This window comes from Lissotriton vulgaris, chromosome 2_1, assembly GCF_964263255.1.
Source record: "Lissotriton vulgaris chromosome 2_1, aLisVul1.2, whole genome shotgun sequence".
NCBI classification, from domain to species: domain Eukaryota; kingdom Metazoa; phylum Chordata; class Amphibia; order Caudata; family Salamandridae; genus Lissotriton; species Lissotriton vulgaris.
The window spans coordinates 1,236,297,581-1,236,310,988 of NC_141687.1; the positions used below are offsets into that span (position 1 = coordinate 1,236,297,581).

Genomic DNA, 13,408 nt, shown 5'->3' on the forward strand with positions numbered 1-13,408 from the left:
CCCTAAACATTCTATGGAAATGTTTACTCTGTTAGAATAGGAACACCTGAAAGTGTTACTCCTGACTGAAACATGGCTTAACAATGGATTGGACCCGGACCTTGCTCAATCCCTTCCTCCAGGCTATTTTATTCAGCAGCAAGATAGAGAATCAGGGAAAGACGGCGGCTTTGCCATCATATATAAAAGCCAGATTAGTTGCCGCAGCTAGGGGATCTTAATCTCCATTGTGAGGATCCCTCTCATTTGACAGCAGCTGAGCTGATAAATGACTTGCAGCCTGATTCATGTACATGCCGTTTTGCGTGGCCCTAATAGCGAATCATAGCGACTCGCTATTGAGGACACGCAAAACGGCATTCATGTAGGAATTGCTAATAAAATAGCGATTCCTACATGTTCTTTATTTGCGAGTAGCAAATTGCTACTCGCAAAAACTCCCCATTCATTCCTATGGGCCAAGAGGCCCATAGGAATGAATGGGGAGTATCCCTTATTTGCGAGTAGCAATTTGCTACTCGCATATAAGATAGCGATTTTAAGGGTGCCAGGGGTGTCCAAAGGACGCCCTGTAGCACCCCTAAAATGCACATTTGAACAGGTGTTGCGCACACACATGTCCAAAGGACATCTGTGTGTGCAACATGCAACTTAGAAAAATGCTTTTAAAAGCATTTTTCTGAGTTTTTGCTATTTACCGACAGGTCTGACCTCTCGGTAAATAGCGGCCCCAAAAGTTCAAAATCACAATTTCTTGATGTGTCTTGAATAGCATTTGAGGAATCTCTATTAGAGATTCCTTAAATGCCATTCCTCGCAAATATGCGAATTCTTAAATAGCGATTTTTGCATTTGGGATTGTGAATACCAAATGCAAAAATCGCACTCGCAAAGGGCCAGATTCTCAGAATCTGGCCCTTTTGCGAGCGCTATTGGCTACATGAATCAGGCTGTTGGCAGCTTACCAATTTAGACAAATAGATAATGGTCCCACCTATATGAAAGGACACTTATTGGATCCCTTCTTTTCTAATATAGAAACATTGTCAGGAAGAAACCCGATACCGGTGCCATGGTTCGATCACTTTTTGATTCCCTTTTTCTGGGCTCTTAACTGTCCCATACCACCTGATAAGGTGGATATAAGCCTGACACGGCTATGGTCCAATATTCCAATAGAACAGTGGACCAGGGTCTTAATAAACACCAAGCCAACCCATGATCCTAATGCTATCATGGCTAATGATAACTTCAATAAGTGGATCGAGTGCTCCTTAGACCAGGTCCTCCCCAAAACGTGGAATCAAAATTCGACTGGGATCAACAGAACAGCGTGGCACTCTCATAAGCTTCATAATCTAAAACAGAGCTGTAAGAAATGTGAGAGAATATGCAGAAAGGACTTCTTGTTAGAAAATAAGTTGAAGTATAGGGAAGTCATACAAATCTATAAAACAGAAATTAAATTGGCACAAGAAGCACACTATGAAGATAGAATCACTCCGGTAGCTAACTCACCACACAAATTTTTTCGCATTACGAAAAATCTTCTCAGTCCTCCCTCAGTGCCAGTTACTTCAGACCACCCTAGTGCCTGTTATAATAAACTGGCAGAATGTTTTCATGAAAAAATTCAAGCCATCTACTTCTCTTTCCCCGCTGTGGGTGGCTACTGTAATGACTCTTCGGGGATGCTATGCCTCAGACCAGTGAGCACTACTTGGATGAAATTCCTTTGATAAATCTTAATTTGTTAGAAAAGACTTCAGCTATGGTAAAATGTGGTTCACCCAGAGACCCAGCTCCTCCCACTCTCTTGCTTAAAGCTGCGGAAACTATCTCTCCTCTGATACTGGAGTTAATTAACGCCGCAATTTCCTCAGGAATAGTACCCTCCACATGGGAAAGTGCCATGGTAAAGGCGCTGCTAAAAAAGCACAAACTTAATACTGATTTCCTTGGAAACTATTGCCCCATCTTGCTCCTTTCAGGGATCAGTAAGATGGTAGAAAAACTTGTTAACTCGGTCCTTTCCCCATTTTTGGAGTGCTACAATCTTCTTCATCTCTCACAGACTGGCTTTCGACCTCGGCAGGGCACTGAAACAGCCCTCTTAGAAGTGTTTGAGGAGTCTAAGAAGATCCTGGATTCGGGAGGTAACACAGCAATGATCCTTTTGGCCCTCAGTGCAGCATTCGATACTCTTAACCATCAAATCCTAATTCAAAGACTGAGGAATCTAGGGGTGACAGGGGAGGCCCTGCAATGGCTGAAATTCTTCATGGAAAAAAGATCATTCTGGGTTTTTGAAGGCAAGGCAGTGTCCAAATTAATGTCACTCCTGTGTGGTATCCCGCAGGGATCTTCACTGATTCCCACCCTGTTTAATGTATACATGAGCCCCCTAGCAGAGCTAGTTCATCCTTTTGGGGTTCAGATCATCACATATGCTGACGACACACAACTGGTTTTGGCCCTAAACAATCCAGATAAGTCATATACCAGCTTCTGTCCATGCCTGCCTTGAGAAGGTATCTACAGTCAAAGATCACAATTAATTCATCAAATTCCATGAATGCTGTCTTGGTACACAGTCCACGTTGGCTTGTGCGCTATGTAAATATCACGGGAATGAGGGAATTGGGTTCCCGACATACAGGATAGTGAGAAACCCGGAAAATAACTTGTCCCCAGTTATCAGGGAGGTTGTGCATTTTGGAGCGCTGTCTGGGCTGAAAGTTAATTGGGCAAAATCGATAGTCTTTCCTCTAACTCCAGCCACGACGGAATTTGACATAGAGTACCCTTTGCAATGGTCAACCGATTCCATTAGATATTTAGGAATTAAACTGCATACGGACTCTGAGATAGTCTTCTGGGAAATCTATGGCACTGCTATAGATAAACTTGAAGACGATGTGGAGAGGTGGACTCGCCTCTCACTGTCCTTAATGGGACGAATATTGATTATGAAGATGGTGATCTTACCCAGGATGCTGTTCCTATTTATGAACATCCCAATAGTGTTGCCTCGTACCTTTTTTCATAGGCTTCATCAGTCAATGACAAAACTGCCATGGGCTGGTAAACAAGCGTGAGTGCAGTGGAAGGTCCTTACGCTGCCATACCACATGGGAGATCTAGGCGCCCCGGATTTTGAATTATATTATAGAGCAGCGCAGGCAGTCCAAATGCATGTCTGGATTTATTCAGAGGCGGACATCCCATTTCTCCGTATGGAAAGATTATTTGCAGACCCGATTCCGCTCCCAGCCACGATATTTGAACCAATTGACCGTAGAACAGGCCTTTTGGATTCTATTAACGCAACACGTTATGCTTGGCACTGTATATTGCAACATCAGGTGGGAGCATTGCTGTACTCACCTGCCATGCCGATAGAATGGACACAGTGGTTGGGGCCATGCAGGGACAAAGGTGTGACACAGGCGCTTCGCACAATGGCACTAGGGGTGACAGGGGACCTATTCCAAGAGGGGGTAGTGAAGACTTGGGAACAAGGTGCGGAAACAGTGGGCGCTGGCACCTTGTTGGGCATATTCCAGTACCATAGAGTACGCAAGGCACTATACGACCTTCTAGGGTAGGACTTAGCAGAGCCCCCTGAAATACGGGAGTTAACTCACATGATTAAGACCGCCTCGCCATGCAAGATGATCACAGCCATATATAAATTGACCATGTCACATAGGGAAAACAGCTCCACCACAGCTAGACTTGCCTGGCAAAGAGACTTGCAGACACAGATAGACGACTCCATGTGGACTCACTGTTGTATAAGTACTATAAAGATTTTGCTTCACGGCAGGCACAGACTCATACACTTTAAATATCTCAATAGGACTTACTACACTCCGGAGAGACTCTGCAGGTACGTCCTTCGTGAGGAGGCAACTTGCGGATGATGCCACGCCCAGACAGCAAACATTCTCCATTTGGCATGGCAAAGCCTGGGGGTACATGCGTACTGGGTGAATATCTTTAGAGAATTGGGGGCAGTAGTGGAAATGGAACTCACACCAGACTTAGCGATGGCACTACTATGATACACCAAGAAACTACCTAAGGCTGTACATAAGATGGTAGATATGGGGTTACTCATGGCCAAGCATAAAGTGGCACGGTGCTGGATGAGAGGTCAGGGGTCGACCCTTCAGCAATGGTCTAATGATATGTTGTACTTCTTCACACAGTCAGAAACCTACCACGAGTTGCTCCCAACCAGGAGTCAACCCAAAAACTTTTGGGGGAAGTACACCGCTTATAAGCTTAGTAGACACGGGGTGTTGACCCGGAGGGAGGGGGCAGAAACCGGGGAAGCTGAGACATGTATATCCGGCACCACAAGGGACCCATGGAACCCATGCTAAACGAATGGTCAATTGCTATACAGGATACAGCGGCAACCTGTACACTACAAGGGTAGATGGGGGGGTGAGACTGGGGGAGAGCAGGGTGAATCTGGTGAACCCGAGTGCGGGTATGCTGCAAGGCTTCGAAACACTGAATTTGGTGATGGTTCTTGGACTGCACTGTACATAGAGCATATAAAGGTGGTTGGCCCCCAGAAACTACGAGTTGGGCACATGCATGGAGCATCACTGGGCCTAAACGTGATTCGCCGTGTGCCCGAACTGGGTTGTTGGCATATAGGCTGTGTAAGATGTTTACAGTGTGTGCCTGGTTGGCCGGTAGACAATGAGCGTGTATTGATGTACCATGAAGTGTTTTTGTGTTTTGCTTTAATAAAATAGTAAATAAATACAAAAAAATGTGCCTTTTGGATACTGTACAGTTCATTATAAGTCAAAAGAGAAAGAGAAAAAGTTGCATAAACATTTGCACCTTACCAAATAGATCGAAGGTTTTTTAAGAGAAAAAGAGAGACCCAGACAAAGGACTGCTTCTCTCTTTTTCTCTTAATATAGAGGACTTATCATGCTCCTTGATCATATGGGATGGCTGTGCTTTGGACCTTTTAAAAAAACTGGTGTGATTATCCAATTACAATAGATTTGCCCATCGTGGTTGACCATCTTCGATTTATTTGGTAAGACGCAAATGTTTATGCATCTTTTTCTCTTTATTTAACTATTTAGTCTCTCGGATAACACTCTTTGGCTGCACTCAGTCCACAAGCAATGAGTTTCTTGAAAGAACCCCACTTTTTCAATTGTATTTATCCTCATTAAATCAGAAAGTACTATTATTGGTGAACAATTTATGAAATGCAATCCTTTGAGTCTCACTGCTCCATTGTGGCAATTCAGAGCCTTGTTACGTTAATATAAAGTGCAAAATGTTCTTACAAAGTTCATGCCAACATCTTTAACTGCAAAACACACAATGTGATGGACAGATTTTTGCACATTGGCAAAACATTCACCCCCCAGTCACTGATCTGGGTTTAATCTATCGTTCTTTTGCTCACCACGCCACCCCAGTTCATACATGGGCGTATGCAAATCAGTCTTGACCCTGTGCCTCATGGGAACCGTCCAGCCCGAACTGCCAAGCCATATCTTCCCTGGACCGGAATCAAGCATCCTAGGACCGGTTTCTGGCTATCAGCCGTCATCAGCCAGGATAGCTTGACTCCAGTGGCGTAGTGAGCACCGGACCCACCTCTGGGCATACCCTTCCCACATAGGGCGAACAACAAAACACTCAAGGTGATGGGCGGAATGTTGCACATTGGCAAAACATTCACCCCCAGTCACAGATCTGGGTTTAATCCATCTTATTTTGCTCACCACGCTACCCCAGTTCAGATATGGCCATATGCAAATCAGGGTCCCTTGCTCACTTTGCCACTGGATTCAAGCTAACCTGACTGATCACGGCTGACTAGCCAGAAACTGGTCCCAGGATGCTTGTTTCCGGTCCAGGGAAGACATGGCTTGGCAGTTTGGGCTGAACTGTTTCCATGAGGCACAGGGTCAGACTGATTTGCATATTGCCATGTCTGAACTGGGGTGGTGGAGTGAGCTAAAGAATGATGATGGATTAAACCCAGATGAGTTGACTGGGGGTGAGTGTTTGATTTGCTCCAACACTTCGTCCATCATCCCCTTTGGTATCCCAACATCTTTAACTGTGCACAATTCATCTCTTTGAAAGTTTCGTAAATGTGTGAATAGAAATTAATCCAAAAAGTGCTCTAACCAAATAGTCAAAGATTATTTTCCAAACTCCATATCTACAATGCCAAATCGTCCAGAGTCTGAACAACAAAAACAAATCATTTTTTCATACTTAGATACATTTGTTCATAAAAGGTATCAATTCTTATGTCCAGACTTCAAGCAGACGATTAAAATGCTCAGCACTTTCGGTCAAGTTTGTGCTAAAGCTCCAAACCAAACCGTCGTGTTTCGGGGGGAGCAGCCTCCTCCTTCCTCAGGATTTAACTGGTTCGTTCATAAAACACGTCAACATAGACTGGCATTCTCCTCTGTTTAAAAAAATGTATATATTGCTAATTATTAGCACTATATCGCAAACATGTAATTTGCAATGTAACCCCCAGTGCGAGTAAGACTTTCCTGTACCAGCTTGCCAGAGCACAGTCTGTTTGAGGTACATTTCTTAAATTGTTAAGTTCAGTGTCCTTGGCTGTATGTCAAGGCCAAAATTCTGAGAACCTCGGGTTCTCCGAGCACTCATAGCATTTCTAGGTTTTAGGTCGTGGTATCAACAGTTCTTCATTAGGTATCAGCATTCCAATTACACCCTTGTCCTTCACTTGCCAACATGAGTTGCCTTTGTTACTGTAACAGCAGACTCGTTCTATATAAATGCAGCTGAATTATTTTGGGAATTATAGATGAGATTTTGGGGATACCAAAGCTCAGTATTATCTTATGGTGCCTCCTTGACTGCTGTGGAGCCTGGGTCCATTACATGGTAAAGTGTCAAGGGTCTGTCGGATGGTGAGGTGTCTGGTATCCTGCTGTTCAACTGCATTTATATAGAGCAACATATTGGCACACTAAACTCTGCCTAGAGCTCTAGGAGTAGAACGCTGACATATGGTCATTGCCCAAAATCCCAGCAGCTTTTATATATTTCAGCCTCCTCAAATTTCTTCACTGGAGCTCACTGCTTTACAATGTAAGAACTTTCCATATATTTGTACAATCAAACTCATGCTTGAAATTCATTCATCAGTCTCAGTTCCAAGGTCTAGCTCGTTCTCTCAATCATCGTTATAATCATTCCCAATTATTGCCATGTAATGTTTTTCTTTCCTGTATGAACCAGTGGTCTTGGAGCATTCTTTCTGGAGAAATATCATTTTTCTCATTGTGCCTAAATTGTATACAGCTAATTATTGGCATTGTACTCTTTGTCATGTACTATTAACACATTTTATGACATACCAGAAGCCACTTTAACCACCTTGTTAGGTAACCATCTTGTACTGCTAATGACCAAACAATACTGGAGTGTTTTTTTTAAGAATTGCGGTCCTACTAGAAATGCATGCATAAATACAAAACCAAAGGAGTGGTTGATGGGGATACTGGCTTTGTTTCAGTAATAGAAAGCCTGATGTCAAGGGTTTGGGGAAATGGGCTAAATTACATTTGAAGGTGAGAAAATATTGTTGGATTATGTGTGTGTTGTTTGAAGTAGGATGTTGCAGAAGAGTAGGTTAGAGGCTGAGTATATGATTGAGGCAAATCCTTTTGGTAGTAGAGAAATGTCTTTAAGGCAGGAAAGAGGAGCGTTAATTTTGGAAATGTCCGTCAGCAAAGTATTTATTAGAAGAACAGAGAAAATGTTACGTTTTCATTGATGGTTAAAGGGCAACTTAACACTGTTTTGGAGGCTATTAGGGGCGTTATTAAGGGCGTGGCAAATTTGGGAGACATGTTAAGATTGGAATGAAGTGAAAAAAGTTGTTTAGAGAAGAACGAATTAAACTTAGGATTTGATGAGCATATGAAGTCAATAAATATGTGGAGGGTTTGTTAATGGAGTACAAAATATTTCAAGTGTGTGATGTGTCATGGTTTAATTGAAGGACCCTACACACCATTGAGGGAGAATGTGGTGGAAGGGAAATGTGTTAAGGACCCAGTAAAGGAGATGGCAGTTTTTGGAGGGAGGGAAACGAATAGACAGTGGTTGTGTGATGAAGCAGGTATATTTAATCGCATGTGAAAAATGATAAAGGAATTTAGAAGAGAAAGGATGCTTTTGTTGAGATGGACGGGGTGATATGTTTTTATGACGAGAGATAATTTGAGGCCGTATAAGGGGTAAATGTGCATGTGAATATGCTGGAAGAAGGTTGATGCTAATAGAATTTTGTAAGAACAGACAGTGAGACAAAGGGTCTAGTTTCTGAGGAAGGTACTGATGCTGCATTAAGGAGTGGGGGAGGAGGTGTGATTTTGAAGGTATGCTGTTAGTTTAGATAGGTACATGTGAATTCTGAAGATATTTTTAACAGCTGTCATGTACTTATCCAGAATGAAAAGTAGTGGTGTGTTCTTTTCGAAAGATGAAAATACCTTTTGAGCTATCCCTGTGGATGCATTAATTCATGTTGATTTAAATAGATGGGATCCAGCAACAAAGTTAGAAAACTGTGTACAGCAGATGGCTTAAAGGGAGAAGCACAGAGGTGGGAAAAGGGGTTCTGATGAAAGCAGGGCAAGATAGATTTCTGGCAGGAGTCTATCATCCAGGGGGTTAATGTAGATCACATTTTGCTTCCTTCCTTCCTAGAAAGCAGTCTGGGGGATCTAGCCAGTACATAGAAAGAGATGTTTTTTTGTCTTATCTTCTTTCTTACTTCTTATTAGGTTTCGCCTGCACAGTGCTTGTGCTGTGCTTGAGAAATCTATTGTTTTCAATATAAACTTAAAAATGGACTTCGATCCCACCTCCTCTCTTTCCTGGCTTCTGTTTAGTTCCTGTGTGTGCTACTTACATTTCCTTCATTTCTGTTGGCTGTAGTATATTTTCCTGCATTTACCATTGCTTGTTCCCTGTCTACTTCTCTTATCAGTTTCCCTTCACCGAAATACTGTTAACATCCACTTTAGTGGAGTTATTTTTTCATACCATTTAGCCTCTTTTCACTTTTTACTCTTGCAACATATTTATATAACAATTTATCACCAGGAAGATTAAGTGATTTGAATAGAATTAAAGGATGCAGCGTCTGCCCAGACACCAACTGTGATCCCCAGCTATTCAGTCAGCTCATCTTGCTGCTGTGCCACATCCCCTCCACTCCCATGTTATTTGTCAGGAGGCTCTTTACTTCTCCCAGACTATAATTGATAAAAACAGTACTTTATTCATTACATAAGCAAAACAGATGCATTACCAATGCTTGTTCATACTGAGCCTAAAGAGGATACCTCTGCGGGTATACCGTTGCCCACTGGAGATTTTGATCTTGCTTTCAAGATAGAGTGAAGTGAATGAGTGTGCCTCTTCGTAAGTGATACATTGACCCTATGAATTCTATCTACTATTTACATGTGCCATAATTTCATCTAGTGCACTTTCTATCTTGTATTTCTCAGCTACTAAGCATGCTGGCCAGTTCCCTTGTCCCAGGGGCTTCTACAACCCTGACACATTGGCACAGAGTCTTGACAGCTGCCTGCCCTGTCCCCCAGGATACTTCTGCGGAAAGGAGAATCTCACCACCGTGTCTGGGAAATGTGATCCTGGTATGTCTGACCACCATGTTAGCAGTGGTTGTGCGGTTACTTACAGTCTTGCCTTTTATTCGCAATATTTAGCATGTATGCTTTTACTGTGAGATTTGTTGTGGTCATGAAAATATTAAAATAGCTTGCAGCATAAAATAGCAATGCAACAAATGTTTAGCAAAATAACCTTACTACATATGTGTGGTTGTGTGCAGGCGGTATGTCAATGTGTGTTAATTATATGATCCTAGAATGGACATGTTCATGTGATCACAGCATGCACACTGTTCCTCGGTCTTTATTTCCTGCTGTCTACATTTCTTTGATAGTGGCCATGGGGTTGTCTTATTGGTTCTCACAAGGTTTATATTGCCTCCTCTTTATTTGAATTCTCTAGGTTGGTTTTGTATATTTGCGGCTTGGACCCCACAGCCTTATGACTTGGACAACTACACCAGTGATAACTGTCTGTGTCCAGCCACAGCTACTGGAGGAAAATGTTTGCCTGGGTATTTTTGCCCAGAAGGAAGTCCTGAACCCATCCCATGTCTTCCTGGCACCTTCTGCAATCAGTCAGGTAAGATAGGTATAATAAAACTGCCAAATGGGACACTGGTTTATTGCTTGCTCCAAATTTCTTTAACACTGTTATTTGCATCACCTGTCATTTTAGATCTCGCTTACCAGACAGAGCGAGCTGTTTGGTTGCAAAAGACCTGTTATGGCCATATACAGAATATACAGTGGTCTTAGTGCTTGCCCATTGTTAGAATTGGGGGTCCCTAGTTGGCAGAGGTGGGTACCTTGGACCAAATAGGGACCCTTCAGTGCTTAATTTGTAAAATATGAAGTCCAGGGGCTCAGATTTTTGTCGGAGGCCACACCTACTTTCCCCCAGCTCGACCCACTTCCTCCACTTGCTTCTTTCTTACTACACCTCTCCTTCTCTAACTCTTTTTTTCTGTCTCTCTCGCATCTTTCTGTGCCCCTTCCCCGGTATCAACCCACTCTCCCTTCCTCACTGTCAAGACACTCAGGGGCAGCCCTCTACTTCGCCCTCTATCCTTTTGAACTTTTGTATATCACCTCTTACTCTCTACCTCAACCACTCTCTAGTTTTTTTCACCTTCAGCTCTCTTTCACTACTTCACCTCTGTCTTTTTTTTCACCCCTTTTCTCTCAACATCTCCTCTTTCTGCCCTTCATCAATCTTGCTCTACCTCTCTTCTATTGAGGGCCACTCTTCTACATGTTCCCTTCAATCATACAAGTTGTCCTGTGTCGCCTCCAAGGGATTTGTTACAAGTCGAACAATGCCGGGCTCCACAGCAAACAAGCTGTGAAGGGGGAACACAGGCAGCAGCCCGCATACACTCACCCACGAGGAGCAACCACTTAACACCAACTGTCAGGAAGAGCAGGCAGTAAGAACAAACTGAGCTCCTCCACATGTGTTAATGGGTGGCTCACTCTATGCTCACGAGTGTGGGCAACGCAGAAGGCATCAACAGGCACCCCACCTATGCTCTGAATTCACAATAGCATCACCCGAGGCACAAAGTGTGAGAGGCGCCGCCCACGGCCCGACGTGGAAATATACAAATGATACCAAGAAAGGGCCCACAAGTGTAAATAAGCACAACAGCCCCAGTGTAGGAGGGCACACAAAGCGAAGTAGAAAGGAAGAGAGGACACTACATAAAGTGTGCTATTTCGCGGGGAGGTCTGTACCAACTAAGTGGGTGCACAAATCAAGCAGCTTGTACTACGGATGAAAGTATTGAGAGTATGGAGCTCCATTACAGAAGGGGACACATATATAATAATAATAAAGATCTTTATTCGGCTTATTCACAATGGAAAAACCATAAAAGAGACAGATAATATCATACATTGCATTTTTGCTTATTAAAAAAGTACACGCATTTCATAACATTTCATACGAGAATAGCTGATACATTAAAAAAGAGTTAGTTAAAATATAGGAAACCGCTCAAGGTGATCTTAGTGAGGACTTTTACAGGTTCTTTCTATGTTTCATAATGCATTTTAAAAAATTGCTAACAAAATAACAGACATTTTCAGTTTTCAACATTTGGAGTCTTAAGAGGGCGGGTCTGCATTGTCTCAACCCCCAGGACCTTAGTATTGGTAGTAGCCAAATCTTTCTGTGGGCTTGATGGAATTTACAGAGCATGATCACATGCAAGTTGGATTGTGTTGATAAACCATCACACGGGCAGGGCGGAAGAGTAGCATTCCAACAGTTTTTCAGTGGGAATGTGACCAGTCTAAAAAAAGTATTTAGCCTAAATCTTGTTATTAGCATTCTTTCGTAACTTGATATTTGTAGTGTCAGGTACAGATGAATGCCATAGGCTATTTGGATCATGTTAGCATGTGCAACTGCTGTTTTAGTTGAATTAGATGCAAGTCTTAAGGATTCCAAATGACTTAGTGCTGATTGTTTAAGATCTCTTTTAGAAACGTCTGTTATAGATTTTGGATCCAAGTAATAGTTCTCAAATCCTAGATCTTTAAAAAAATTCCTTACATAGAGGAGCCACTTTATTTTTGATGATTTGTCCAGGTTCATGGAATCAGCAACAATGGATTGAGTCAGTGCGTTTTTCTCGGATTTCCAGATACGGCGCCACAACATCACTGGTTCTATTTTGATTAGGTCCTCTATATAGGGTATACCTAATTCTAAATGCATTGCATATGTTGAGGTACCTTTAGGAGTAGCTAATAAGAATCTCAAAAAGACGTTTTCCGCCTTCTGAATAGAGCTAGTGTCAGTGTAACCCCAGACTCCCGCACCGTATAATGCGATAGCCTGGCATTTGTCATTGTAGATCTTTAATAGCTCCACTGGGGGCCTTTTTCCTAGTCTCTGAGAGAAGCTCGTTAGAGCGGCAATTGATCTCTTGAATAGGTGTGCCCTTGTGTTCACTTCTGGCTTCCAGGTCAGTTGATCATCTATCATAACACCCAGATATGGGTATTGAGGGGTGGCTTCAAGCTTTTGATTATCAAGGTGAATGGGTTTTATTCTTTTTTGCCCCCTACCTGCCGTCATTATGAACGTTTTCTTCACGTTCACCCTTAGATCAAGGTTGCCCATAAAGGTCGTATACCTATTCAATGATTGCTGGAGCTCACGGGGAGTTCGTGCGAGGATGACGGCGTCGTCCGCGTAGAGCAGGGCGGGGATCAGGCGTCGATTTATGCGCGGGAGGTCCTGAGCCCCCCTCAACATCTCCCCCTCCAGACCGTTAGTGTAGAGTGAGAAGAGGAAGGGGGCCAGGACACAACCCTGCCTGACTCCACGCCCTACTCCAAACGGAGACGTCAGCTCTCCGTTTAGGCCAAAACGCACTCTGGCCGTTGCCCCGGTGTAGAGCTCTCTCAGAAAGTCCAAAAGAGGGAGGTCTACTCCCAATTGGGCTAGGACTTTCCACAGCTTTGCGTGCGAAACGCAGTCAAAAGCTGCGGATAGGTCGACAAAGACCATATAGATTTTAGTTGGGATGGCCTGCGTATATTTGCCCATTATTAGGGTAAGATTGAGGACCTGCTCTAATGTACCAAAGCCCTCACGGAAACCAAATTGAATATCAGAGATAATGCCTCGGTCCTCACTCCACTGCTGGAGACGCTCTAGGATGACTCTCCCCACTACTTTCCCCAGCGAGTCCAGCAGT

The 13,408-nt window shown here is 43.2% G+C and overlaps 1 protein-coding gene across 1 annotated transcript in view; it reads left to right on the forward strand.

Annotated features, from left to right (window-relative positions):
- The window catches only part of LOC147732424 (uncharacterized), a 2,559,122-nt gene that overhangs the window by 902,091 nt on the left and 1,643,623 nt on the right, over positions 1–13,408 (forward strand). The window contains exons 38-39 of the mRNA XM_086954262.1: positions 9,570–9,719; positions 10,099–10,278. Coding sequence (XP_086810388.1) covers positions 9,570–9,719; positions 10,099–10,278 — 330 coding nt within the window. The remainder of the gene's footprint in view (positions 1–9,569; positions 9,720–10,098; positions 10,279–13,408) is intronic.